This window comes from Mirounga leonina, unplaced genomic scaffold (assembly GCF_011800145.1).
Source record: "Mirounga leonina isolate KUSES-001 unplaced genomic scaffold, KU_Mleo_1.0 Mir_197, whole genome shotgun sequence".
Taxonomy (NCBI): Eukaryota; Metazoa; Chordata; class Mammalia; order Carnivora; family Phocidae; genus Mirounga; species Mirounga leonina.
Window position 1 is genome coordinate 649,118 of NW_023270494.1, and position 24,815 is coordinate 673,932.

The following is a 24,815-nucleotide window of genomic DNA, read 5'->3' on the forward strand; positions in this document are numbered from 1 at the left end:
CCCAGCCAATGGAGGCAGCCACAGCCCAGCCAATGGGAGGCGGCCACGGCCCAGCCAATGGGAGGCGGCCACGGCCCAGCCAATGGAGGCAGCCACAGCCCAGCCAATGGAAGGCGGCCACAGCCCAGCCAATGGAAGGCGGCCACAGCCCAGCCAATGGAGACAGCCACAGCCCAGCCAATGGGAAACAGCTACAGCCCAGCCAATGGGAGGCGGCCACAGCCCAACCAATGGAGACAGCCACAGCCCAGCCAATGGGAGGCGGCCACGGCCCAGCCAATGGAGGCGGCCACAGCCCAGCCAATGGAAGGCGGCCACAGCCCAGCCAATGGGAGGTGGCCACAGCCCAGCCAATGAGAAGCCACCACACTTCCAGCTCCCAGCTTACTCCAATGGACTTCCTGTTTACAACAATTCACCCCCCCTCCCCACCCCCCCACCCCATATAAAAAGAGCCTCCTCTCCTTACTCTCTGGACAGGTCTGTGGCTGTGGTGGAACCTGTGTGTCCTGGGTTGGGATTCTCCGCTAGTACAGAGCACCCTTCTTTGCTGGTGAAACAGCGGGCAGTGTTACTGTTAAGGTGAACATTTTACTGGGATTGCACTGAATCTACAGATCAAATTAGCAGAATCTGTCTTTTAGATGACTTTTCAACGCATGAACGACTATCTTATCTCTACTTCAGTGTCACTAGACTTTACCATTTTTGCCTTAGCTTGTACACATCTGTTGTTAGATCACCTTCAGATACTTCCCATTTTTGTCATTTTGTTTTTTAAAAGATTTTATTTGAGAGTGCGCGCGGGAGAGCGAGCACGAGCTGGGGGTGGGGAGAGGGAGTAGCAGACACCCCGCTGAGCGAGAGGCCCGAGGCGGGGCTGGAGCCTTGAGCAAAGGCAGACGCCTAACCGGCTGAGCCGCCCAGGCGCCCTTTATTTGAGGCATAATTTACCTTCACGGACTTCCTAGGGTTCAGTTACCCCGCAGACGTTCCCAGGTGGCGGCCGTCACCAGCACAGGCCACCCGCTTCCTGCCCGCGCTTGCTAGCGGTGCTTCCCCACGACACCCGGGATACTCAGGAACCGCTGATTCTGCCGCCTTGAGGCGAGGACGAGGTCCTGCCCCAGCCCCGCCCCAACCCGGAAGTCGGCCCCGCTCGCTCCCTGGAGCCCGGAAGTCAACTACAGCCCCGCCGAGCCCCCGGAAGTCGGCCCCGCCCGCTCCGCGGAGGCCGGAAGTCAGGCACCCCGCCCCCGACCGTCCGGAAGTCTGCGGTCCCGCCCCCAACCCCGGAAGTCGGCGGCCGGCCGCCCGCCCCAGGTCCCGGCCCTGCGCCCGCGCCCGCGCGGTCTGGTGCTCGGTAGGCGCGGGGGTCGGGCCGTCTTCGCGGGCGGCGGGCGGGCGGCGAGCGGCCCGGGCGGGCGACGCGGCGGCGGCGGGGCGTCTCGGAGCTGCGGGAAGCGGGCCGGGCGCGCGGGGCCTGCTGGGTCCGGCTGCGGCGGAGCTGCCGGCCGGCGTGACGCGGCCCGCCTGCGTCGGGGGTAGCCGGGCGGTGGCCCAAGAGCCGGCCCGCGTGTGTATCCGCTGAATCCACCCTTTACTGTCTAAGCTTGGTCCGACTCCCCTGCAGGGTCTGGAAAGCTTCCCGGAACTGGGTGCCCAGCCCGCGCTCTGCGTGCGTTGCAGCCCGCGGGGCAGCGTGCGTTCAGCAGGTGCTCGGGCGCTCCCGACCCTCCGCCGCGCGTGGCCTGTTGTCCCGGCGGCCGGAGGGACTCAGCCCACGACGGGACTTGCAGTGCCCTTTCCGGGTGGAGGCCCGCAGAGGGAAGGGAGGGCATTCTGATAGGTTCTGCGAGGGTGGCGGAAGCTTAATGCAGCTGAGGGCTAACGGCTTCCGAGGACTGCGGTTTCCCGGTGGGACGGGCCAGCTGGTGGTCAAGAGCTTGTCGACGCTTTGCGAGTGCCGAGCTGGGCAAGCAGCCCCCGTGCGATCCGCGTAACTGAGCAGAGAAGGGCCTTGCAGAGGAAGGGGCCTTGGGGGACTGCGGAGACCGCCGTGTGGTGAGGAGCTGGGCGCTTGTGAGCAGGCACTGGCGTGAGGACTCCGGCTGTGCTGTGTCTGCCCTCCCAGCCCCTGTCTCCTGTCGCGAGCGGTGCGCGCTCAGTCCAGGGATGTACATGCGGGTGGAGTCACGCACCAGCTCCTGCCTCCATCTGAAGAGGGCTCCAGGCATCAGGTCCTGGTCTTTGCTTGTTGGTAAGGATTTCCGTATTTCCCCGCAGATTAAAAATCTAACTTAAAAAAGATGAAAATGAAACTGTCCTCTGTTCTGTTTCCCCCAAGTATAGCAATTGTTTTGCTATTTTGTATCTTCCAGCTTTTACCCTATATGCACAGCTTTTGCCCTACATGCGTGCCTTTACAGAGCATCTGTCCTTTTTTCCACCACTTAATATCCTAATGTTAATATTGTGCATGTTCTTTTGAGGTCCTCGTATTCCTTTTACTTGCTTCCATACACCTGGTTGCAGGTGTAAGAGGCTTACGTGATGGGCCACAGTTCATTCCCATTTTTTCCTTCGTCCCTCTCACTGTCCATCAGAGGGTCCTGCACTGGAGGGGCAGCGCATGGTGTTGATGGGATCGGACATATGAAGAGGGGCGTGGCTGTGCCTTCAGCAGCTTGTCTCTGGTCCCTCTTTCCCGTGACCCTGCATGTGGCTGCCTGCCTGTTCTGCTTCACGTGCCATGTTGTGATTCTTTACCTACATCTTATGCTCATTCCACACCACATGCTGTTGGAGTAAAACCCTTGCTGTTGGCTGCTCTGTCTGGTTTCCCAGCAGCTCTGGAGCCTCAGGTAGAGGAACGTATTTAGGGAATCCTATGAATGGCATTTGCCCCGTTTCTGAGTGCACTTCCTGGCTGTTTCCCCCACTTCTGAGCCTGGTGGTCTTCTGTCCCCCTGCCCCCCACCCCCAGCCATCCCTGGCACCAGGGAGGGCCTGCTTGTCTGGGCCTGTGGCTCCTGGGAGGAGGGGGCTCTGGGCTCGTGGTGGCCCAATAGGGAGGCACTTGCTTTCTTTTCTCTGCAGGAATCTTGTCGATTGGTCTGGCTGCTGCGTACTACAGTGGAGGTGAGATGCATCACCCCCCCGCCCCCAGTAGCTTCCTTGGCTGTTTGGGAAATAGAGAAAAGAGAGGGAACCCACCATTTGTGGTGCTCACCGAGGCCCAGCCTTTGGGGCCACAGGTGCCTCTGCCTCTTGGCTCGCACGTGCAGCCCCAGCTCCGTGTGCTGCTGTGTCCTTCCTAATACGCTTGTCCCGTGCAGCCTGTGCTTTTCCCTTCTTGTATCTGAAGCACTTTCCTGTGTCATGACACATTCTTCAAGAAGGTGCTCTCTCGTATTTGCCTGAGGCTCTGCTGCAGGCTGAGCCACACTTCCAGCCACCCCTGTAGGTTCCTCTCTCCAGGATCACAAACTGCGCCACGATCGGCAGAGCCGGGTCAGCCCTGACTCCTGTGTCCAGCAGACACTGGAGGGACAGCAGAGGGTGCACAGAGCTGGCCGAGCATTTCACACGTGGTTCTGCGTGACAGCAGTGTCGGGTGGCCGTCCTGAGCCGGGGTCAGCCAGCCCCAGATGCCGCCCCTGCCCAGTGTCAGCTGGGGAGGGCCCCCCATGGCATGTTGGCCTTCACCTCTCTGCTGCTGTCCCTCACCCGGCTGCGTGCTGTGTTTGCTCTTCAGATAGTCTGGGCTGGAAGCTCTTCTATGTCACGGGCTGCCTGTTCGTGGCCGTGCAGAACCTGGAGGACTGGGAGGTAAGGCCAGCACAGGTGAGGGTGGGAGGGTGCAATGGGAATCATAGCAGGAGGAGAGGCTTTGGGGCCTCACACACTCCCCATCCGGAAACCTTAGCTTAGTGGTTTCTGGGCCGAGGAATTTTCTGAAGCTATTTTTCTCGTAGAAGCTCTTCATGACTGTTTGCACCAAAATTCTTTACTCCCTAGTGTTGCCAATAGCACAGAACAGAATGAGGGCCAGTCCGTCTCCCTTGGTGGCCAGCAGTCTCCCCTGTGCCTTGGTCCCTTTCATGAGGAACCACAGGACTCGGGTGCTCTCTGACCTCCAAACTTTGACCTCTATTCCTTTGTTTGATGACCTCAGCTGCTGTACTTCCCTTTTGCTTGGGGAGAGCACCTGCTTAGACGCCCCTCTTTCTCTCTACACCCGTGGCCCTGTGCTCCCGACAGACAGGAGCCTGGGAGGGTCTGGCTGTGGGTGTTCGGCTCTGGCAGAGCTGGGTGTCTTCCCGAGTGTCCGCTCCCGCAAGTCCAGGCCCCCCTCTGGAAGTTCCACGTGTGGCTGGCCTGCACACACTCAGGCCCGCAGCCGGATGATCCCCTTCTGGCCGGTTTTCCAGGAAGCTGTGTTCAACAAGAGCACTGGGCAGGTGGTTCTGCAGACATTCAGCTTGTACAGGAAGCTGCTGACTCTTTTCAGAACTGGCCACGACCAAGGTGAGGCATGCAGAGTGTACGGGACACGGTGCGGCAGGAGGCTGGTTATTCCAGACTGGATGGAGGGTGGTGAGCGAGACCGCAGAGACCAGGCCTGAGGCCCAGAAATGGGGTGGGTCCGAGCTGGCCGCTGGGTGACACAGGGTGACCCCGGACATTGCCTGGCAGCCTCTAGCTCAGTGGCTGGTCATTAGGCACTAGGAAGGCATTTTTCAACGGCTGGGGGAAGATGAAGCAGAAAGACGGGCAACACAGACCTTAGCCCGTCCCTGACGTGTTGCTGCTCATGGGAGCACGGGCAGGCTTTCCAAGGTGACCACGGGTGTGCTGGATGCCCCTCCTCACCCAGATGGTGCTCTCTGCACCAGCCTGTGCTGTGGCCACGGATCTGTGGCGCCGTCCTCTGGAGAGTGGCCCCAGAGTGGCTGTGCCCAGCACACAGGCGGGAGGGGCAGGTGGGGAGGAGGGGACCCCTGACCGACCCCCACCCGCAGTGGTGGTCCTGCTGAATGACATCCGGGATGTGAACGTGGAGGAGGAGAAAGTCCGGTATTTCGGGAAGGGCTACGTGGTGGTGCTGCGGTTTGCGACAGGCTTCTCCCACCCCCTCACCCAGAGCGCTATCATGGGCCACCGCAGGTAAGCTCTGGGCAGGTGACTTGATTGGCCACAGCTGGCTGCCTGTGCCCCTAACCCTCCCATCAGGTGGCCCCCACAGTGGACTTCGTGGCTGGGCCCAGGGAGAGGACTTGGAGGAACGTGGCCTGCCCCTGCTGCTAGGGGAATGTTGGGAGTCTCCACAGGGACAGAGGGGACGGGGACGAGTCTCCATGAGGACAGAGGGCAGGGCTGGGGTCAGGTGAGGTGGGGACCAGAACAGAAGGCACCATGTCCTTAGAGGGGAGCCCTGGAGGTGGCAGAGGTGGGTGGTCCAGCAGGAGAATGGTGTGGGCAGCAGGCACGTCTGCCATGGTAATCTGCCCTTCCTCCCGGTGTCGGACTGGCCCAGTGACGTGGAAGCCATCGCCAAGCTTATTGCCACCTTCCTGGAACTGCACCGCCTGGAGAGTCCTGTGGAGCTGTCTCAGAGCAGTGACAGCGAGGCTGATGGCCCAGGGAGCCAGAGCTGATGCCCACAGAGCCCCTGGCCTTGGTTCTGGTGGTGCCCTGGTAGGCCTGATGGGCCACTGGCAAGTCTTCTTCCAGCACCTGGGTGTGTCTCTGGCAGTGCCAGGGTGGGACCCTCAGCCATTCCTGCTGCTTGCTTCCGCCCTCTGAGCAAAACCACAGGCTGATTTCTGCAGGCCTCAGAGCTGCCTCCTCCTGGCATCAGATGGCTGGCCCCAGCCTGGGTGGTGTGGGTGGGGCGTGAGGGCACACGTACCCCACTGCCCCACCAACTGTGTGGGGATCAGGTCTCTGAAATGGGGAGGGATGCCCAGGCTCCCGGCAGGGGGGGGGGGGCGGCAGGGAGGTTCGCCAGAACCAGCTCCCCCAGCATTTCAGCTCCCCAGTGAGAGCAAGGCTTTAGCAGGTGGGCCCAGGGCCAGTGGCTGGGTTAGGCTCTGAGGATGCTAGGACGACAGCCACACTCTCAAGTTGTCCGTGGGAATCCCAGGGGGTCCTGCCCCACATGCTGTAGCCCTTCTCGGGCTCAACGTCCTCAGTGGTTAGAGTGCGGTGCTTGCCCAGCGTCTGTAGGGCCCAGGGCGGACGCTGAGGGTCCCATCTGACTATGTGCACTGCAGCCACTCCCAAGGCCTCCCCAGCCCACAGACAGCACCTGTCCAGCTGGGCCTGCAGCTGGGCTTTCATGGGGTGGGGGAGGCCTCATGCAGGCCCTAGACGAGGGCAGCTCCCTTAGGAACCCAGGCAGGACGTGGGCCCAGGGCTGCTGTAGAGGTGGGGGGCAGCAAGGGCACCTCTGAGCAGGCACTCAGGAGCTATGCCTAGGACTGGCTGGGGAGCACTGCAGAAGAGGGTGGGTCTCTGGGGAGACCCACCCTCTTCTTAGCAGAGGTCACCAACAGCTCTAGTTTGGGGATGCAGTCATTTACACATGCCAAAGTTAGGTTTTAAAGTGGTAAAATCTGAAAGCCTTCTTTTTCTAAAATAAAGTATGAAATGTTGTAACTGGTTTTTGGTGTGGTCATCCCGACTGGAGGATGCCCTGAGTTGTGGAGGGATCTGTTTGGCTGGCTCCCCTTTGCCTTTGCTGGGCCTGCAGGGTGAGAAGAGTCTCGGGACCACCGTGCAGGACCCATGGGAGGAGCAAAGTCTGAGTCCCACTAGCAGGAGTTCTAGCTCCCACTCTCCTTTTTATTTCAAGCCAACAGGTTCTACATGCGGATCAGTAAGCAGGCCTCAGTGTGTGTCCTTCTTGGACATTTCCCACTCATCTTTCCCAGCGAGAAATGTCTGCACCGTGGGTGTGGCCTATTGCAGGTGGTCCCGGGTACAGGGGGAGGCCGGACGCAGCTGGACAGGGGTGCCTGGCCCCACGCCTCAGGGGTCCTGAGCTGTGAGCGGCCTGGGGCTGGCTGCCTCTCTGAGGTCCTGTAGCAAACCCTGTAGCCGCCTCAGGCTGGGCTGCACGTTCTCCTCCAGCCACTCCTCCACGGTGTCTGGGTAGAAGACGCGATGCAGGGCGGCCTCCAGCTCCTGCACCAAGGTGCTCCACCTGGCCAGGAGGCTGAGCAACACAGCCAGTGGTGAGCCCGCCTGGCGAGCACCCCTGGGTGACAGCTCACAGCCTATGCACTACACTCACATGCTGCACAACGCCACGGGTCGGTACGGTTCTATGCCTCAGTTTACCCATGCATAAAACGGGGCTATTAGTGCCCACCTCACGGGGTGGTTGGGAATAAGTGAGTTATGTTTTCACATCTGAAACTAGAATGCTTTTGACAACTGGCTGGCAGGGTTTGTCTTTAGGCGTGAACCTGTCGACATCGGACAGCATCTTTCACTCAGTGGGGACACTGCGTTGGCCTCAGCTCAGAGCTGTGAGCCAGGAGAGCAGCAGGGAGGGCTGGCTGGCCAGGATGAGCCCTGGACCCTCACCCTTTTAGGCTAGGAAGGCCCTGGCTCCTCGAACGCTTATGGCACAGGTGATTCAGCAAAATTGATTCATCTAGGAATTCACGGCTGCAATACCTAGAAAGCTCGTCTTGGTTCAAAGCCGATAGCCCCAGAGGACGTGCAGCCCTGGGGGTGGGCAACTAACCTGAGCGCCTGGGGCTGGATGTGCTGGACCATGACCGGGTGGATGAGCTTCCGCCTGCGGTGGTAGGAGCTGAACCAGCCAGTCACGTACCTGGGGGGCAGACCCACGCATGCTGGTGGACCCTCTGCAGCTAGCAGGGCAGCCTCAGGGTGGTTTTAAAATAACACCTTTGAAAAAACTTAAAAGAGTCTGGGAGAAATTTTAAAAAGCTGGTTCCCCCCAGAAAGTCTCTGTATAGGACAGGCCCCCCTCCCCCTGTCCTGTGGGGGGGGGGGGGGGGCTCAGGCCCTGCCCACTCACCTGTCCCTCTCCAGCAGCGCGTCCACAGAGCTGTGCAGGTGGAGGCCGACGTGCGTGACAAGGGCCAGGATGTCGCTGCCAGGGAAGGAGCCGGCCCCCTCACTGCACGAGAGCCGTTGTGCTGAGATGGGGGTCCCAATGCGAGGGGAGAGGCAGGGCTGGGGTGGGGGGGCTTACCTTGTAAAATCAGTTATTTCTAGATTAGAAATCCCAAGAAAGTTCTCCACTTTTGCTTTAACATCTTCGGCAAAACCTCCTGCAACCAAGCACAGACGGAGATGGTCAGCGGGGCCTCTGGAGGAGAGAGAGGCTGGGCCCTGCACCACCGCGCAGGCCTGGTGGCAGGCAAAGTGACCAAGGTCAGCGTGCACGTGCCAGCCCCAAGGAGACCTCGGGGACGGGGCTGCTGGTGCAACACATGAAACGGGCTCACCACGGAAAAACGAGAAAACCAGATGCAGAGCGGCACCATCACGAGGGGCCCACAGGTGTGCGGGACATACGCAGCACCTGGCAAGCGCGGTTGCTCACACGTGGACTATTCCAGAACAACGGACACGAGCCAGCGAGGCTTGCGCGGGAGCAGCTGGTGGGGCAGGAGGCCCGTCTCCACAGAGGGGAGGGCTCCGTGGCAGCGGCGCCTGCCTCCGAGGTGGGCAGTGGTAGCCAGCATCGTGTCAACAGCAGAGGCGGCCGCGGTGTCCCCGCACCTTTCCCTGAACGGTTCACAGCTAATGCTTCAGAGGGCATCACGTAGAGGGAAGGCTCAGTGTCCGTCCTTGTGCCACTTGTGTGCGGCCTCTAGCGGTGGGGAGCCAGGCCCCGTGCACCCCGCGTCGCCCCCGCGAGCCCAGGTCTCTGCCTGAGTGGGGGTGCCCTGGCTGGCACTGGGCAGCCAGGCATTCAGCAGAGGCCTTTTCTGCACCCACCCACGCGAACTGCTTTCACAGGCTTGCTGCGTCTGGGGGCAGCCGGGGGGTGGGCGGCTGAGCCCCGCTCCACTGGGGAGGAAGACCACAGTCCAGCTCCAAGGAGGCGCAGTGGGGCATCCGGCACCGGGCTCTGTGCCCCACCCACGCCCCGCGCCCCCGCACCCCGGGAGGAGCAGGGGCCGTACCGTGGAGCAGTGACTGCAGGCAGACGGCCAGGGACGGGATTCCCACGGGCAGCAACTCGCACAGCACGGAGAAGTGGTCGTACCTAGGTCCACGGGAGAAGGCCGCTCAGCTCCCGCCGCCGTGCCCACACGGCAGATGCCTGCACGCTCTCCCAGCACGCGGGACAGGCCTCGAGAAGCTCCCAGAGTGGGCTGCTGCCTCTGGACATGTGCCACCCAGAGGCCCTGCTTGGGGCTTACTGTTCTGAGGTGGCCACCCTGACTCCGCTGTGGGAGGCCTGAGGGTCGGCAGGGCATGGGCGGGGGCCTCCAGCTGCCTCCCCCTCTGCCCTCCCAATCGCAGGCATGGACCTGTGGCTAGGACTTGGCCAGGAACAGGGCTTCATTTGCAGCTCACTTTTCAAATGGTGCGAAATCCCTAAAGAGATAAAATCTGTCTCATGCCGGCCGTACGTGAGACAAGGTATGTGTGAGGCTGCTGACAGTGCAGAGGGGACCAGGGTGTGTCGTGGTCCCAGACACCCTGAGTGGCGTCCACTCTGCAGAGTTTGGGGGACGGCTGCGGGGGTGTTAGGTCCCCAGCCCCTCCCCAGGGAGGGCTGAGGCCCAGACTGGACGGGCCAAGGAAGGTGGTCTGTCCCGGACGACCAGCGCTGTTCGGCCCCTCCTGGGCAGGCCAGCCCGAGAGCTTCCCCAGGGCCTGCATGGCCTTACCTCTGCCAGCCGGTCAGGACGATGCCCTGCAGCATGTCCGCGGGCCCACTGGCCGCCACCTGCAGCCACTGCACGTTGTTCCTGAGGTGGTGCTCGATGGGGGTCAGGGCCTGGCTTGCCCCCGTAGCCCCCTTGAAGGCGCTGGCAGCCCACAGCCGGAGAAAACCACACTTTCGGTACTTTTCCATGAGAAGAGCTAGGCGAGAAAGTGAGTGGTGTGATGGGCCTGGGTCCGAGGAGCTGCGGCCGCCAAGCTGGGACACTGCACTCGTCCAGACCAGAAAGCAGGAGGAGCCCCCAGCTGCCAGCTCCAGTTCCGGGCAGACTGAAATCTCAGCAAGAGAAGAGACACCTGCCACGTGCAGGTGAGCGCTAGTCCACCTGCTCGTTAGGAAGAGAGCAGACAGAACGGGACGTCTCGCGAGTGACCCGGTGCAGGACGTGTGCCGGGTGCTCCCACGGCTGGCCACGGCTCACTCGGGGAGGGGCCTTCGGGGAAGCGGAGGCTGTTGGCAGGATCCTGATGAACCAAGGGACCGAGGCCCCCGCACGCCCCCAGCTGGGCAGTCAGGGCTCCAGGGTCTCTTGGCCGTGGCCAGGGTACTGACCTTTGCCGTGGACGTCCAGGTCGGCCCCGTAGTCCCAGAGCACGGGCTCCACCAGCCGTGGTACCCCTGATGCTGGGGGCGGGAGAGCGGCTGTGAGCCGAGAGCTGCCTGGACACAGCCCCGCAGCCCCCAGTCCTGGCCTTACAACAGAGCCCGGGCTGACTTGTTCAGGGTGCCTGTGCTTTAAGTACAGACTCGACACAGCTGTGTTTTTGACGGTAAATGCTGCAACCTGACATCGGCCAACTTTGGCAATGACCAGACTCTGAGAGTTCTGTGAAAAGTGAGCCCCCCGGCCGGGGGTCCCAGAGCTCCCTGCAGGGGAAATGCTCTGCATGCTGCAGTGGGGGCGCCGGGACCGGGTGCAGCAGGAACACATCGCTACTTGGATTTAACTCTAACTAATCTTACGAGAACCCAAATGGCCACACGTGGGTCGGGGCTGCCTCGAGGACACCCCAGCCTTCCAGAGGCTGGGGCAATGGCCAGACTCTGGGCTGGGGCTCTGAGTGGACCACAGGGTGTGTCTCTGGTCTCACCCCAGAGCCTCAGACAGGGTGAGCCCTGGGGCTGGAGGGACTGCTACTTTCCTTGACCAGCAGCCAATGTGAGCCTCAGCCACAGCCCCTGTAGGCTGGCCACAGCGTCCTGTGAGGCCGAGGCGGCCAGGAGCACTGGACACTCAAGGCCCGGTGGGACCCTCTTACCCCCATCACCCTCCTCCTGCTGGCCAGGCCCATCAGGGCCCCGTGGCTACTCTCGGGTTCAGGCCTAACACTCTGCACTCCTGTAAGACTCGCAAATGCCTTCTGGGGGAATGGCAGTTTTGTGTGAGAAAGTTTGGAGAGCGGCTCTAAGGGAGTCGCCTGGACTGAGAGCTTTGGGGCAGGGGTCCCAGAGTCCGCCCCCAGCAGCTGCTCGCCTCCTCGCTCCCGGCACCAGAGGCCTGGCGGATGCACCAGCCGACCTGAGAGTTGGTCCTCGGGGATGGCCCGCAGCATGTCGTCCCACACCAGGGGCCTCGTGGCAGGGTGCTGGGCCAGCACGTGGCAGGCCACCGCCTTTATGTGGGACAGACACAGTCTTGCTTTGGTGTTATGCTCCTGCTGCAGCCACTGCCTCGAGGCCTCGCCCTCTCCAAGGTAATAGACCTGGAAGGAAGCACAGGACGATTTGGCCCCGGATCACCCGGCCTCACCGCGGGCGCGCTGGGGAGAGACCTGGCTCAGGCCATGTCCCCCAGGATGTCAGTGGCAGCTGCCCGTGTGGAGGGGCTGGTGAAGGGGGCCCTCCTCCTTCACCGAGACCTAACTTCCACTGCAGGCTGCCTTCAAGCATTCACAGCAGCCCAAGGGCAGAAATAACCGAGGGTCCACCAGCCAGCAAGCAGATAAACAACGTGGGGATGGTCTCTGCCACTGCTGGGGTGTGGACAGCATGGCTGTTTCGGGTCACAGCCCAGCCCTCGTCCGTCCCGCAGGGTGCAGCTCGCCGTGCTCAGCAACATGGCTTTGCCCGCACGAGGTCACAGGTTAGCTGGGATGGACGCCCTCACCGGGGGACGTCTCCTCGGCCAGCTCTTCTTTGTCCTTTGGCACGTGGACTATTTTTCTATGTAAGAAAATAGCCCACAAGGTGGGACAAGGAGCCCTTGAAATGAGGAAGAGGGGCTGCTACAGCACTGGGAGGGACACGCCAGGTAGGCGAGGCTCAGGGGTGGAAGAAGCATTGAGGGACCCACCTCGTCACAGCCGACATGGAGCCACCGGGCACCCGGGTGCAGCTCCATGACCTGGCTGATCATAGCTCCCACCAGCGCCAGGGACTCCGCCTCGTGGGGGTTCAGGGTGTTGGGGAAAAGTGCTACTTCTCGGAGGTGAGCGAGAGCCTCGTGCTTCAGCACAAACTGCGGAGAGACGGGAGGTGACACTGCGAGACAGAAGCCTGCAGCTGAACCGAGCAAGGGCTGGCTCCAGGTCACCCCAGAGGGCACTGGTGGGCCGGGCTGAGCCTGTGGCTGGCTCATGGCCCTTTCCATCCGATCTATCTGGGCCCGGGGAGAAAAGTTAAAGCCAGGCTCACAATCAGATCGAGCTGCCACCAGCTGGAATGTGAGGGGTGACCGTGGACATGAGAGCCACAGTGCTGACACACTCTCCTCACACCCCGGCTGACTGGGGACCACACACACACACACACACACAGCCAAGGCAGACGGGGGACTGGCTGAACTCCCAGCGTCCCCAGCCCCTGCGGCACAGGGTGGGTCCTCACGGCCCCAGCACACCACTGCCCAGACCCTGGCTGACTACCAGCCCTGAAGACAGAGGGGTGGCCCCTAGGAAGCCAGGCCAAAAATACAAGTACGAATAAAACACTAACAGAGGGATCAGTAGCCACACGCAGCTGGGGAGACAGACCCTGCAGACTGAATGCAGGCAATTTACAACCACCTGCAGGAGCAAAAGTCAGATTCGCAGTATTATCTGAAATATCCAATTTCCAACCAAAAATCATGAGATGTGCAAATAAACTGGAAAGTGGAACCCAGACTCAGGGAAAAAGCCAGTCGGACCCTGATATCAGATTTATCGGATGACTACTCAAAGAAACTATTCTGAAAATGTTCCCAGAATTAAAGGAAACTATTAATAATACTGAAAAATGGGCTCCACAGCAGACCTGACATGTCAGAAGGAACAGTGATTGTGGTGGCAGACCAACAGGAATTACTCAGTCTGAACAACAGAGAGAAAAGGAGAGAGCCAAGAGCCTCAGAAGCCCATGCGATGACATCAGGCACACCCCCCCCGGGTGGAGGGGAGAGAAGGGGCACAGAAGCACTTGAGGACATGGCCCAAAACTTCACAAAAGTGAAAACAGAGTTCCAAGAAGCTCAACAAAACCCAAGCAGGATAAATGGAAAGAAACTCAAACCTAGAAGTCATAACCAAACTGCTACAAGGCAAACACAAACAGGAAGTCTTGAAAAGATCAAGAAAAGAGAAGAAAAACTTAAGGAAATAATATTGTAATTAAAGGCTGACATACCATGTTCATGGATTGGAAAATCCAACAGAGTAGAGCTGATTTTCCCCCAAACTGATTTACATTTAATGCAATTTCAATCAAAATCCCAACAAGGTTTCTTCTTTTTTAAAGATTTTACTTATTTGAGAGAGAGAGAGAGAAAACGAGCTAGCAGGGGGAGGGGCAGAGGGAGAGAATCTGAGGTAGACTCTCCACTGAGCAGGGAGCCCAACACAGGGCTCAATTCCAGGATCCTGAGATCATGACCTGAGCCGAAGGCAGATGCTTAACAGACTAGGTCACCCAGGTGCCCCAATCCCAGCAAGGTTTCTTACAGATGTAAAAACAACTGAGTCTAAAATACACATGGGGAAGCAAAGGGAGCAGAATAGACAAAGCAACTCTGAAAAAGAAGAATAAAGTTGGAGGAATCTTATTACCTGATTTTATTTAAGATTCACAGTAAAGCTACAATAATCAAGATAAGGTGGTACCAACAAAGGGACAGATGCATAGACCAATGAAACAGAATAGTTCAGACCCTCACAAATAAGGTCAACTGATTTTTGACAAAGGTACAAAAGCAATTCCAAATTCTAAAGAGAGGCTAATCTTTCAGTAAGTGCTGTTGGCATGACTGGCCATCTCAAGTGGTCACACAGCATAATGCAAAAAACAATGAACCTCACACCTTACATAAAAATTAACTCAACATGGACCGTAAGTGGAAAGTGTGTAAATGTAGAACTTTAGAAGGAAATAGGAAAAATCTTCACGACCAGGTGACTGACAGAGTTCTTAGAAATGACACCAAAAGCACAATCCATCAAAGCAAAACTGAGAAACTGGACCCATCAAAATTAGAGACTTTTGCTCTTTGAGTACACTAAGGGAATGAAAAAATAAAGCACAGATTGGGAGCAAATAGTTGCAAATCACAGATCTAATGAAAGACTTGTATCCAGAATTTCCAAAGAACTTAAGAACTCAACAGTTCAGAAGATGAAACATGCAAAATGCTTGCACAGTTATTTCACCAAAGAGGACATCCTGATGGCAAGTAAATGCATGTTAACAGTCTTTCTCCAGAAGAAACCAACCCTGAGGACACCCGACCTTGGACATCTGGCCTCCAGAACTGTGAGAGAGCACACTTCTGCGGGTTTAAGTGACCTGGTTGAGGTCCTTTGCTGCAGTGGCCCCAGAAAACAAACCCACTCAGAGCAGGCCCCTCAAGGAGCAGGAGTGGGGGAATGACTGGGAGAAAGGGTGGGAGTGGCACTGCTGGGGACCTTCGGGCACACAGGCTGGACGCAGAGGGTTGGTGGGTGCTGACCTGAGAGAGGAGTAAGGGCAGCAGGACCACACAATGGCCCGAAGTGCAGGGGGATGAGGGTGCCAGAACAGGGCGGAGGAGCCAGGCTCTGGTGGTCATGAGGACAAAGGGGAAGCAGGAGTGGACATGGCACTGTATGGAGAGGGAGCGTCAGCTGAGGAGGGAGAACTCGAGAGGAGTCATGGGGACCGCCGCTGTGTCCAGGGGGCTAGCAGAAGCAGCACAGCCAGGGGTGGGGGGCTGGGAGGGACCAGCTGGGGCTGCAAAAAGCCCAAGTCAAGGGTGAGGGGCCAGAACGTGTCGCTACATTTAGTGACCTGGAGGGACGCTCTGTGGGCCGCAGCCTGTGGTGGTGGGAAGTGAGGAGACCAGAGAGCTCGGCAGGGAGTGCCAACCAGGAAAGCTGGGGGCCTGAGCACGGGAGACACGGCTGCGGCAGGGGAAGGGGCGCATGGCTGGACGGGAAGAAAGTGCCTCTGGTGCAATCTGCGCTTGAACACCTGGGGTAGGGCAGCCCACAGGGCTAGCAGCTGTGTCCATTACAGGAAACCACGGAACCTGTAGCCATTAAATCAGTGCTGTGTTTAATCTGCTGCCCATCTTCTGATGCAGATGTGAGAAATACTTCTGAAGATCACATAGGAGCTTGGGAAAATACTTTCAGTATTAAGTGATGAATACAAGTTAAAAAGAAAACAACTCGACCCTCGGGGCTCCATGGGAATTGGGCATCCCCCACTGGCTCCTTCCCTCCATTCCTTGGACAGAGGTTGCTCTGACCTAGAGCTCCATGCCCTTCAGCCATTTGCAGGGCAGGGGCTTCTGAGAAAGAGTTGCTCCCTGCCTGTGGCTGGCCACTGCCTATGTGCCCCCGAGCCCCACACCTGGGCACCAGGTAACTTCTGTTCCTCCCACTTACCTCCATGTGTCCAAATGTCTGCACCAATGGAATGACCTCTAGCTCGTTCAGTGTAGCCAGATGTAGGATCTCCTTGATTTCAGGGGGACTAGGAGACAAAGATCATCCAGAGGTTCACTGCAGCCCGTTCACACCAGCTCCAGTTCACTCCAGCCTGTTCACACTCCAGGAGCTGTTCACACCAGCCCCTGTTCACACTCCAGCCACTGTTCACACCAGCTCCTGTTCCCACTCCAGGCCCTGTTCACACTCCAGCCCATTCACACCAGCTCCTGTTCACACTCCAGTCCCTGTTCACAACAGCTCCTGTTCACACTCCAGGCCCTGTTCACACTCCAGCCCATTCACACCAGCCCCTGTTCACACTCCAGGCCCTGTTCACACTCCAGCCCATTCACACCAGCTCCTATTCACTCCAGCCCCTGTTCACATCAGCTCCTGTTCACACTCCAGCCGCTGTTCACTCTTGCACTCCTGTTCATGCTCCCCCTCCCTTGTCAGGTTCTAGGGGGGATTCTCCTGGGGAAACTAGTACAGTCACTATTTCCAAAAAGCTCAAAAGATATTCCTAAGGTTTCAGAGAGGGCTCCCACCCTATAATTTGGGAAAATGATGCTCTGCTATGTCAAGTAATGGTTTGGTTTTTACCAGTTATTCTTACCAAACTCTATAAAGAAGCTGAAGTCATTTTACAAGAAACTGGGCCATACAGGGAATCATATTCTACAACAGGGGTTGGCAGATGGGCTCAGGACAAATTCACCTGCCTGTCTTCATACAGCCCATGACCTAAGAATGGTTTCTACAGTTTAACATGGTTGAGAAAAATCAAAAGAAGAAAAATATTTTATGTGAAAGTTACATGAAATTCCTATTTCAGTGCCCGCAAGTAGAGTTTTATTGGAACTCAGCCATGGCCACTCATTGACATTACTGTCCATGGCTGGCTGCTCATGCCCGCCCAGATTGCTGCAGCAGAGACCAGGCAGGCTGCACAATAAAACTGACTGGCCCTTTACAGAGGAGCTGGTGACCCCTTTAATAAAAAAAATTTAAAAGACCATCAAGGTTACACGGGGGGGGGGGGGGGGGGGACTCATCCCCCTGGGGGTTAGCGACCTCGGTGAGCACACCTGAGGGTGGGAATGCTCTGGGGGGCGCGGATGACACCCGGGAAGGGCTGGCTGCCTGCTCTGGCATCAGCTTTCATACACGAGTCTATCTCAAGAAGAAGGTGAGTTCCAGTTTCCATGTGTGTGTTTGAACCATCGCTTAACCAGTTCTATGAATGTATGGACTTCAAATAGACCTTTTCCAAGCTTCACAGGTACCCTAGCATTGTTTCCACTTAAAAAACAAACAAATGAACAAAACATGTGCCTCATAAGAAAAACAGAGCAGCATGAAAAGAACAGAAACTTCCAGTAAGCTCACTGCAGTGTTAACCTCTGGACACACCCGTGGGGCACGAACCCCCTGCGGAGTTTTCACACAGAGCTGAACCTCTCTCCAGAGTGGCCCACCAGCTGGACGTCTATTTCTCACCCTTGTGAACACAGAGCATCACAACCTTTTAAAAACCTTCACCAATTTGATAGCCAAAATGGCATTTCACTCATTTTAATTCACTTTGTTACTATCATATGCTTATTGGCCATTTTAATTTTTTGGAGGGAATCAGCCCACATGTCCTTTGCTCATCTTCTTTTTAGGGTGTTACTGATTTACATGGACACCATAACTCTGAAGCCAAGCGGGTGCACCCGTGGCCACCACATCTGCTTTGACTGATTCTGACCCCTCCCCCTTTAATCTTTCCTTTCCTGATGAGGGTTCCAACCGCGGCCTTAAAAGCAGCGTTCCCCTCCCCTTGCCCCCCCGGCTCCCCCCATCTTCTCCCTTCCCCTAAATGTTTTCAAATTCTCTCCAGTAAATGTATTTTATTTTTGTAACTAAGACATGAGTTTAAAAGCCAGAAGAGGGCTGCCCCACCACAGCCAAACCCTCGCCTGCCCTGCCCACACCTCTGGGTGGCCCCGCACATCTGCTTCTCCGTGGCTGGGGATACCTGTACGCGTGCTTGGCTCTCAGCAGCCTGAGGCGGCCCTCGTAGGGAAACATGTCTTCATACTCGAGGAGGAGCCCATTGGCGCCCAAGGCATGGAACAGAGGAAAGACCTGGGGGAACAGGGATGCTATGAGGAAGCAGTCATCTGCAGGAAGGTGACAGACGTGCAACGTGTGAACTGTCTTCCTGCCTGTGGACAAGGGTTATATTTGACATTCACATTACTCCCGGAAACATTTAACCTGGAACGTGTACTTTGTGTTACACCAAATCAAACTCTAACACTGCACCCTGTTCACTCGGCACAGGGTGGGTCTGTACCTATGGAACAGAGCTGTGGCTCAGCCTCATGGCTCAGCCAGGAGGCGGTGAGGGGCTGAGGGTGTGGCGGAGAGTGGGCTGTTCCTGGCTGCGCTCATGGGGCCTCCCCTTGCTCACCCCCACTTCCTCCTCTACCTTTGTGTCAAAGGATATGAATTCCTATCCTCAAGCAGTATCAGGATTGGTCCATGTCTACCATACAGAACTGAGATTTTCTTCTAGTCCGATGTCAAGGCTGTGGTGGAAAAGAGACATTATGGACGCCACCGGAGGGGCCTCCTGCAGGTATCGAAACAGCAACCCCTCCCCGGACAAGGGTCACTGCAGGTTCCACAAGATTTTAACACTCCTGTTGACGTGTCTGTCAAAGTTTTCCTTTCCCAGGAGTATGGGGACATTCTGAAGCAAGCTGGATGGAAGAAGGAAACAGCCTGGGGCTAAAACTTTACCGTAGACAAGTCAGATTCAGTAGTTTTCTGCAAATTACAAAAAAGAGGCAGACAGACTGGAGTGGAGCGAGCTAATGCAGGCCAGGCATGCGGATAACGCAACATAATGGTCTTGGCATTTTCCCATTTGCTCAGCATTTTTGCTTCTGGTTTGCTTCTCAGCCTCGTGTGGCCATCTGACCACTGCAGCCTGTTTGGCACTTTGGCTGCTGGGGTTGGTGGCGATCCTTTGTGCCATGGGTGGTGAGGAGGCTGTGAGGCCGGGCGGCCCAGCTGTCCCCAGCACATACTCCAGCCCAGTGCTAGGCACGGGGCTGGGATGGAGAGGGTCCTCGCTGTAAAACTGCACAAGCGTGCACACATGTGGGGCATGATACGCTGAGCCTCTTGCATCTGTCGTTGAGACTCGACATCGTTTCCCCTACTTTCCGCTTTTCTGACTGCAGTATTTCTAAGCAAATCCCAGACAACACAACTGTTCACGTATACATACTTCGATATACATCCCTGATGAAGATTTTTTACAAAAGCACAACCACAACACCATTATCCCACTTAACCAAATCTTTAATATCATCCGTGCTCAAATTTTCCTGTGTTTAAAATCTTTTCACATGTGGCTTGTTTGAACCCAGTCCAGTGAAGGTCCATACACTGCATTGTTTGAATGGATCTTTTAAGGTTCTCTGATTTTTAATAGTCCCTTCTGCTTTTTTTAATTTGGAATTTATTTGTTGAAGAAACCAAGTCACTTGTTTTGTATGATTTTCCAAATTTTGGATGGGTGGTATTCTCAAGATGTCCTGTAGCATATTTGCCTATTTCCTACTCTTGTGCGTGCTGGTGGTTAGACATGAAGGGGTGATTGGATCCAGGTGTCATTCTTTTGGCAAGAATACTTCACAGATGGTTCTAGAAGTCACAAGTCTGCCTGCCCCACCGGAGTGATGAGGGGCATCAGCCAGACCCATGCCTCGCACTTCTGCCTAATGGTTTCAGCCACCGCTGACATTCGCACCCCGTGCACTGAACAGGAGCTGCACGGAGGTGACTCTCCAATTATGTGTTGGCTGGGATGCTTCCTTAAGGAGGAATTTACTCTCAGCAATTATTTGGTTACTCCAAATAATTGTGTGATGCTGCAGCAGCTGGTGCTTGTTCTTCAGTAAATTCACTCACTTCTTGGATGTTCACAATAGCTGGCCTGTGGCTTTCACACCCGAAGGTCAGTTTGGTTGGATACAAAATCCTTCAGTATCTTAAATACGTGACTCCCTCGTCTTCGGTCATAAAATGCTGCCATCAAAGTATCTGATGCTGATCTAATTATCCTTCCCTCATACAGAACTTGTACCTTTTTCCTGTGTGCCCAAGAGTTGTTCATTTTCATTTTCTTTGAAGTCTCATACATTTACTGAAAGATTTACTTAGCGTCTATCATCTTCGATATACGGTATGCCTTTTCTTTCTTTTTTTAAAATTTATTTATTATTTGAGGGAGAGAGTGAGAGAGCACATGAGTGGGGGAAGGGGCAGAGGGAGAGGGTCTCAAGCAACCCCCCTGCCCAGAGTTTGGAGACTGACTCCAGGCTTGATCCCACAACCCATGAGATCATGATCTGAGCTGAAACCAAGAGTCAGACGCTCAGCCGACCGAGCCACCCAGGCGCCCCAGGTATGCCCTCTCAACATGCAGATCCAAGTATTCTTAAATTTCAGGACAGTGTTTCTGTAGTTTCTGAGCATTTGTCCTACAGCATTGCTTTGGTTCTCTTCTTGGGGGACTCTTGCAAACTGAAAACAAGCCTACGATACAGTGCCTTCCTCATCAAGAGGTGGTGTCTATTCAGTCTTGAATCTGGGCTGACTTTAGACTTGCTTTCCAAGAGGAGCACTAGGCCGAGGAAGGCTTGCGGCTTTGGCTCCCATGCTCTCAAAGCAGTCGTGTGACGGCCACACTGGGAGAGGCTGGCCTAGCCTCTGAGAGGACAGGCGCCCACAAGGAGGACTAGAACCCAGGTGTCCACTGGACAGCCAGCACTGACTGCTGGACATGTGAGGCCATCTTGGACCATCAGGTGTTCCTAGTTGTCAGGAGACTGCCAACAGCGGAGGGAGCCCAGGGTGGACCAGCAGAATCACCCACCAGCCCATGGAAACAGAAGGAATGGTGAATTGCTGTCTTAAGCCTCAAAGTTTGGGGCAGTTGGCCCCCCAGCAGCAGAGAGCTGAGGGGGCTCCAGGTGTAGGTGAGTTGGACCTTCTTTGCATTTGTCAGAATGCTTTTTATCTCTTCACGTGTGACATTCTCTTTTTCCTTATTTATTTCCCAACAGTATGCTTTCCATGGCGTCTGCTCACTTCTGTTCTTCTGCTTTAGTCTGTTTTTTTGGCCACAGGCTCCCTCTCCTTCCTCCGCATCCCTGCTCCCCGTATTAGAACCTTTTCTCTGCTTTACTTCCAATGTTCCTGTCCAGTTCCCCATGGATTCTCTCAACACTGTGTTCTTAATGTGGGGCTCGGTCTTTCTAGAAGTTTCCGAAGGTATTTCTGAGAGCCTTAGGCCTCTCCAGCATCTTCTTCTGAGTCTTTTTGCACTCACTCTCAAACTGCCGCCAGTGAAACCTCTCCCCCATTCCTCTCGACAGAGGACCTGTGTTTGTGGGCCTGTTTTCTGTCTTCTGGTCTTGGCCCTGTCAGAACTCCTTCCTCCCTCCTCCATCACCTCCTGCCTGGCACCTAATCCCACGTGGGTGGTATGCTGTACCACTCGCATTTGGGGATTCACGGGGATATCTGCATACCTACCTTGAAGAGTGTACTGGTTTTCTAGGGCTGCTGTAACAAATTACCACAAACTGGGTGGCTTAATACAATGAGAATTTATTCTCTTCCAGGTCTAGGGTCAGAAATAAAAATATCAGGGTGTGGGCAGGGCAGTGCTCTCTCTGAAGGCTCCAGGGAAGAACCCTTCCTTGCCTCTTCTAGCTTCTGGTGTTGCTGGCAGTCCTGGCATTCCTTGGCTTGTAGATGCATCCCTCCAATCTCTGCCTCTGTCCCCACAGGTGCCCCCCCGTGTCTAAATATCCCTCTCCTGGGGCGCCTGGGTGGCTCAGTCGTTAAGCGTCTGCCTCCGGGTCATGGTCCCAGGGTCCTGGGATCGAGCCCCGCATCGGGCTTCCTGCTCAGCGGGAAGTCTGCTTCTCCCTCTCCCACTCCCCCTACTTGTGTTCCCTCTCTTGCTGTCTCTCTGTCAAATAAATAAAATCTTAAAATAAATAAATAAATATCCCTCTCCTTTTTTTTTTTTAAGATTTTATTTATTTATTTGACAGAGAGAGAGAGTGAGCACAAGCAGGGGGAGCGGCAGGCAGAGGGAGAAGCGGGCTCCCTGCTCTGCGGGACTTGATCCCAGGACTCTGAGATCATGACCCGAGCCAAAGGCAGACGCTTAACCAACTGAGTCAGCCAAGTGCCCCTAAAATTCCCTCTTCTTATAAGGACATCACTCACTGGATTAGGACTATCCTACTCCAATACAGCCTCATCTTATGTTGATTATAATTGCAAAGACTCTGTTTCCAACTGAGGTTACATTCATAGGTATGAGTAGCTAAGATTTGAACATTATCTTTTTGGGAGACACAATTCAGCCCACAACAAAGAGGCTGTGGGTCTCCTTTGTTGTGTTCCCCCCTCCCCCTGCCCCCTTTTGCTATCCTTTTGCAACTGCTCTGTTTTATGAAGAGATTTGGGGGGAAACTCAAAATCTATGCTGCCGCCAACATCATGCCCCTGCCTAGAACCCCAGGGTTGCACTCTAAGCACACATTTCTACAGAATACTGTTCACAGCTTTGAAGACCAAACCCAAGGCAAGGGAGATCATCTAGAGGGAAAGGGGCTCTTACCTCAGAGAGGTAGGAAACCTTTGGTGGAGCTCCTTTAAGGTCCAAATGAACTAATCGCATCTTAAATGGTGAAGAACCTGACATTTCACTATTTTTCATGAAGTCATATAACAAAAATCTCTTGTCTGGGCACTTCTTCCTAGTGGAGAAATTCAAAGTTATAAATGGGCAGAGGCCCCTTTTAGCCCTTGCCCTTCCACTCTGTGTTTCCATTCCCACACGCCCAGGTTTGCTTTATTCACTGGGAGGAAAACTCATTTCACCAACATGAAAATGAATCAAGAAGTCTACCTCATGCTCAAATAGTGTTCAAATAGAGGGACCTCTGCCATTTAATTATTATTTGCCCCTAAAATAGAATAGCACTGGTTTCCTCATAAGATGGCTATGATCTATAATAACACAAATGACTGCAAAATAATTTTGTTTTAAAGGCTGTCTTAAGTTGTGCATACTATGCTAGTGAAAACAGGCAGATATATATAAACATCTTTCACGTCTTACAATGTTTCTGTAGAAAATTTATCCTTAATTTTATTTTACTTTCAAGAGCAGTAAAAATACTTTACATTTCTAGAGCTCAAATCAGCTTAGTTGTACGGAAAAAGAAACTAAAAATTTAGTCTAAGTCAGAGAAAACTGTCTAGGATTTAAAACAGACCGCTGATAATTTGAAAAGCAAATGAGCCACGAGTACATCAGGGCTAACTAGCTTCTATTAAAGTAAAGGAAGTGTCTGGATGACAGTGAGGCAGCTGGGAAAGAGTGCAATCTTCCCCCCCCCCCCCATTATAAAAACACAAAGGATAGGATGAGAAAAGTGAAAGAAAATCTTTGCATATTGGTCACATTTACAGCTCAGTAATTCAAACTACTCATTCTGTGTGAGGACTCATAAATCCCTGACCTTAAGAAGTCTATTATAAAGCAGGGAAGATAAAATAGACGCACACAGAAACCAGATTTTTTTTTTTTAAGAAATTATATTCAAAACTATCTCAATGACAAAATTCTCAAGGCAATTACCTAAATTACCAGCTGATGGGTGCATGAGTTTTGTGAAAACGCATTCTGAAAACTGCTTTTAAAGCTGAATTGTTTAGGGACGCCTGGGTGGCTCAGATGGTTAAGCATCTGCCTTCGGCTCAGGTCATGATCCCAGGGTCCTGGGATCGAGCCCCACATCGGGCTCCTTGCTCAGCGGGAAGCCTGCTTCTCCCTCTCCCTCTGTCTGCCTACTTGTGATTTCTTTCTCTCTCTCTGTCTGTCAAATAAATAAATAAAATCTTAAAAAAAAAAAAAAAAGCTGAATTGTTTAAAAATCTCACAAGCCAAACCTATTTTCCAGGGACTAGGCTCAAACACTTCCAGGCTGAGAAGTGTGCACTGGTGCTGTGAACACCCCCTCGTACTCAGAGAGAAACCTGCTCCCGCGGCTGCATCGCTGGGCTAAGAGGGATGCTGACATCTTACCTGCGGCAGACGCACTGGCTTAACAGCGTTAGGTCTCCGCAAAATCTAAAGGAAAAGAACCAGAGAAGTCCCTGTTTCACTTGTCACGCGTGTGCTAATCTCTCTGCTCGGATTCCCTCCTGCACCGAGTCTGCAGAGATGGGCTTATTCCGAACCCCTGGGTGGGAGGTCACTACTTACCAGACGAACGGCTCAGGGCTCGGGCGGAGGCCAAGAGCGCCTGCAGGCGATGACCCGCACTGGTCTCCCCCGCGCCAGGGGCGCTGCGCAGCCCTCTTCAGTCCGACGATCGCACCAACGCTTTCTTTCCGCTGTACCATCAGCAAGCTACTCGCCGTCTTCAGGCTCACGCCTCCCGGATGCACCTCACCGTTCCCCGCTCCAGCCTCAGGCGTCCTGACACGGCCGGTTAAGTTTGCTCCTCATGCACAGGACGGACGTTCTGTAGGGAAACGGAAAGCTATCACAGCAGCGCGGCCTTCGGGAGACAGGCGCGGGCTGAGCACCAGCTGGTCCCAGCACCCGCGGGTGTGGCGCAGACCCCAGCGAAGCCAACCGACCCCGGGATAGGGGCGCAGAGACCCCAGCAGACGAGCCTGGCGAGCCCCAAGAAGAGCCCTGGGACCTGGGCATGGGGGTCCTGAGACCCGGGAGGAGACGACGACTCGGAGACCCCGGCAAGAGGGCGCACGCTGCGGGAGAGGACGCACCTCAGGCCGCAGGTCCCGAGGCTCGGCGAGTTCCGAGGGCGGGGGGCGCGCGGGGGGCGGGCGGCGCGGCGCCCTGCGGAGTGCGCGCCCGGGTCCGCGCC

At 55.5% G+C, this 24,815-nt stretch overlaps 2 protein-coding genes across 7 annotated transcripts; one reads left to right on the top strand and one right to left on the bottom strand.

The window, feature by feature from the left end:
* The first annotated feature begins 1,299 nt into the window (after nt 1-1,299).
* LOC118024142 (cytochrome b-245 chaperone 1) lies at nt 1,300-6,667 on the top strand. 2 transcript variants are annotated; one of them, XM_035025716.1, is made up of 7 exons: nt 1,300-1,363; nt 2,135-2,260; nt 3,100-3,141; nt 3,758-3,831; nt 4,434-4,530; nt 5,025-5,169; nt 5,540-6,667. In XM_035025716.1, the coding sequence occupies exons 2-7, from the start codon at nt 2,176-2,178 to the stop codon at nt 5,658-5,660; spliced, it is 564 nt and encodes a 187-aa protein (XP_034881607.1). In that variant the 5' UTR covers nt 1,300-1,363; nt 2,135-2,175; the 3' UTR covers nt 5,661-6,667. The 2 variants fall into 2 exon arrangements, with proteins under 2 accessions (XP_034881607.1, XP_034881608.1); XM_035025717.1 differs by lacking the exons at nt 1,300-1,363; nt 3,100-3,141 and having other exon boundaries at nt 1,424-2,260.
* A 146-nt stretch (nt 6,668-6,813) lies between these two features.
* On the bottom strand, nt 6,814-24,773 carry HEXD (hexosaminidase D). Of its 5 annotated transcripts, XM_035025708.1 has the most exons (14): nt 24,715-24,773; nt 24,185-24,446; nt 22,532-22,670; nt 17,852-17,961; nt 15,784-15,871; nt 12,240-12,404; nt 11,466-11,649; nt 10,499-10,570; nt 9,891-10,086; nt 9,177-9,259; nt 8,237-8,315; nt 8,060-8,161; nt 7,760-7,849; nt 6,814-7,222 (listed from the first exon to the last, which is right to left on the bottom strand). In XM_035025708.1, exons 2-14 carry the CDS (start codon nt 24,322-24,324, stop codon nt 7,036-7,038), a joined length of 1,635 nt encoding a protein of 544 aa, XP_034881599.1. In that variant the 5' UTR covers nt 24,325-24,446; nt 24,715-24,773; the 3' UTR covers nt 6,814-7,035. The 5 variants fall into 5 exon arrangements, with proteins under 5 accessions (XP_034881599.1, XP_034881601.1, XP_034881603.1 ...); XM_035025710.1 differs by lacking the exon at nt 8,060-8,161; XM_035025712.1 differs by lacking the exons at nt 22,532-22,670; nt 24,715-24,773 and adding an exon at nt 24,005-24,049 and having other exon boundaries at nt 24,185-24,671.
* Between the last annotated feature and the right edge of the window lie 42 nt (nt 24,774-24,815).

Bases quoted from the DNA above. Each gene is read 5' to 3' on its own strand.
- LOC118024142 (XM_035025716.1), top strand. From the start codon at position 2,176: ATGTACATGCGGGTGGAGTCACGCACCAGCTCCTGCCTCCATCTGAAG. The intron at 2,261-3,099 runs GTAAGGATTTCC...TTTTCTCTGCAG, and splicing joins GTCCTGGTCTTTGCTTGTTG to GAATCTTGTCGATTGGTCTG. The intron at 5,170-5,539 runs GTAAGCTCTGGG...GGACTGGCCCAG, and splicing joins GCTATCATGGGCCACCGCAG to TGACGTGGAAGCCATCGCCA.
- HEXD (XM_035025708.1), bottom strand. From the start codon at position 24,324: ATGGTACAGCGGAAAGAAAGCGTTGGTGCGATCGTCGGACTGAAGAGG. The intron at 15,872-17,851 runs GTATCCCCAGCC...TTTGTCTCCTAG, and splicing joins AGAGCCAAGCACGCGTACAG to TCCCCCTGAAATCAAGGAGA. The intron at 9,260-9,890 runs GTAAGGCCATGC...CCGTGGACCTAG, and splicing joins GTCCTGACCGGCTGGCAGAG to GTACGACCACTTCTCCGTGC.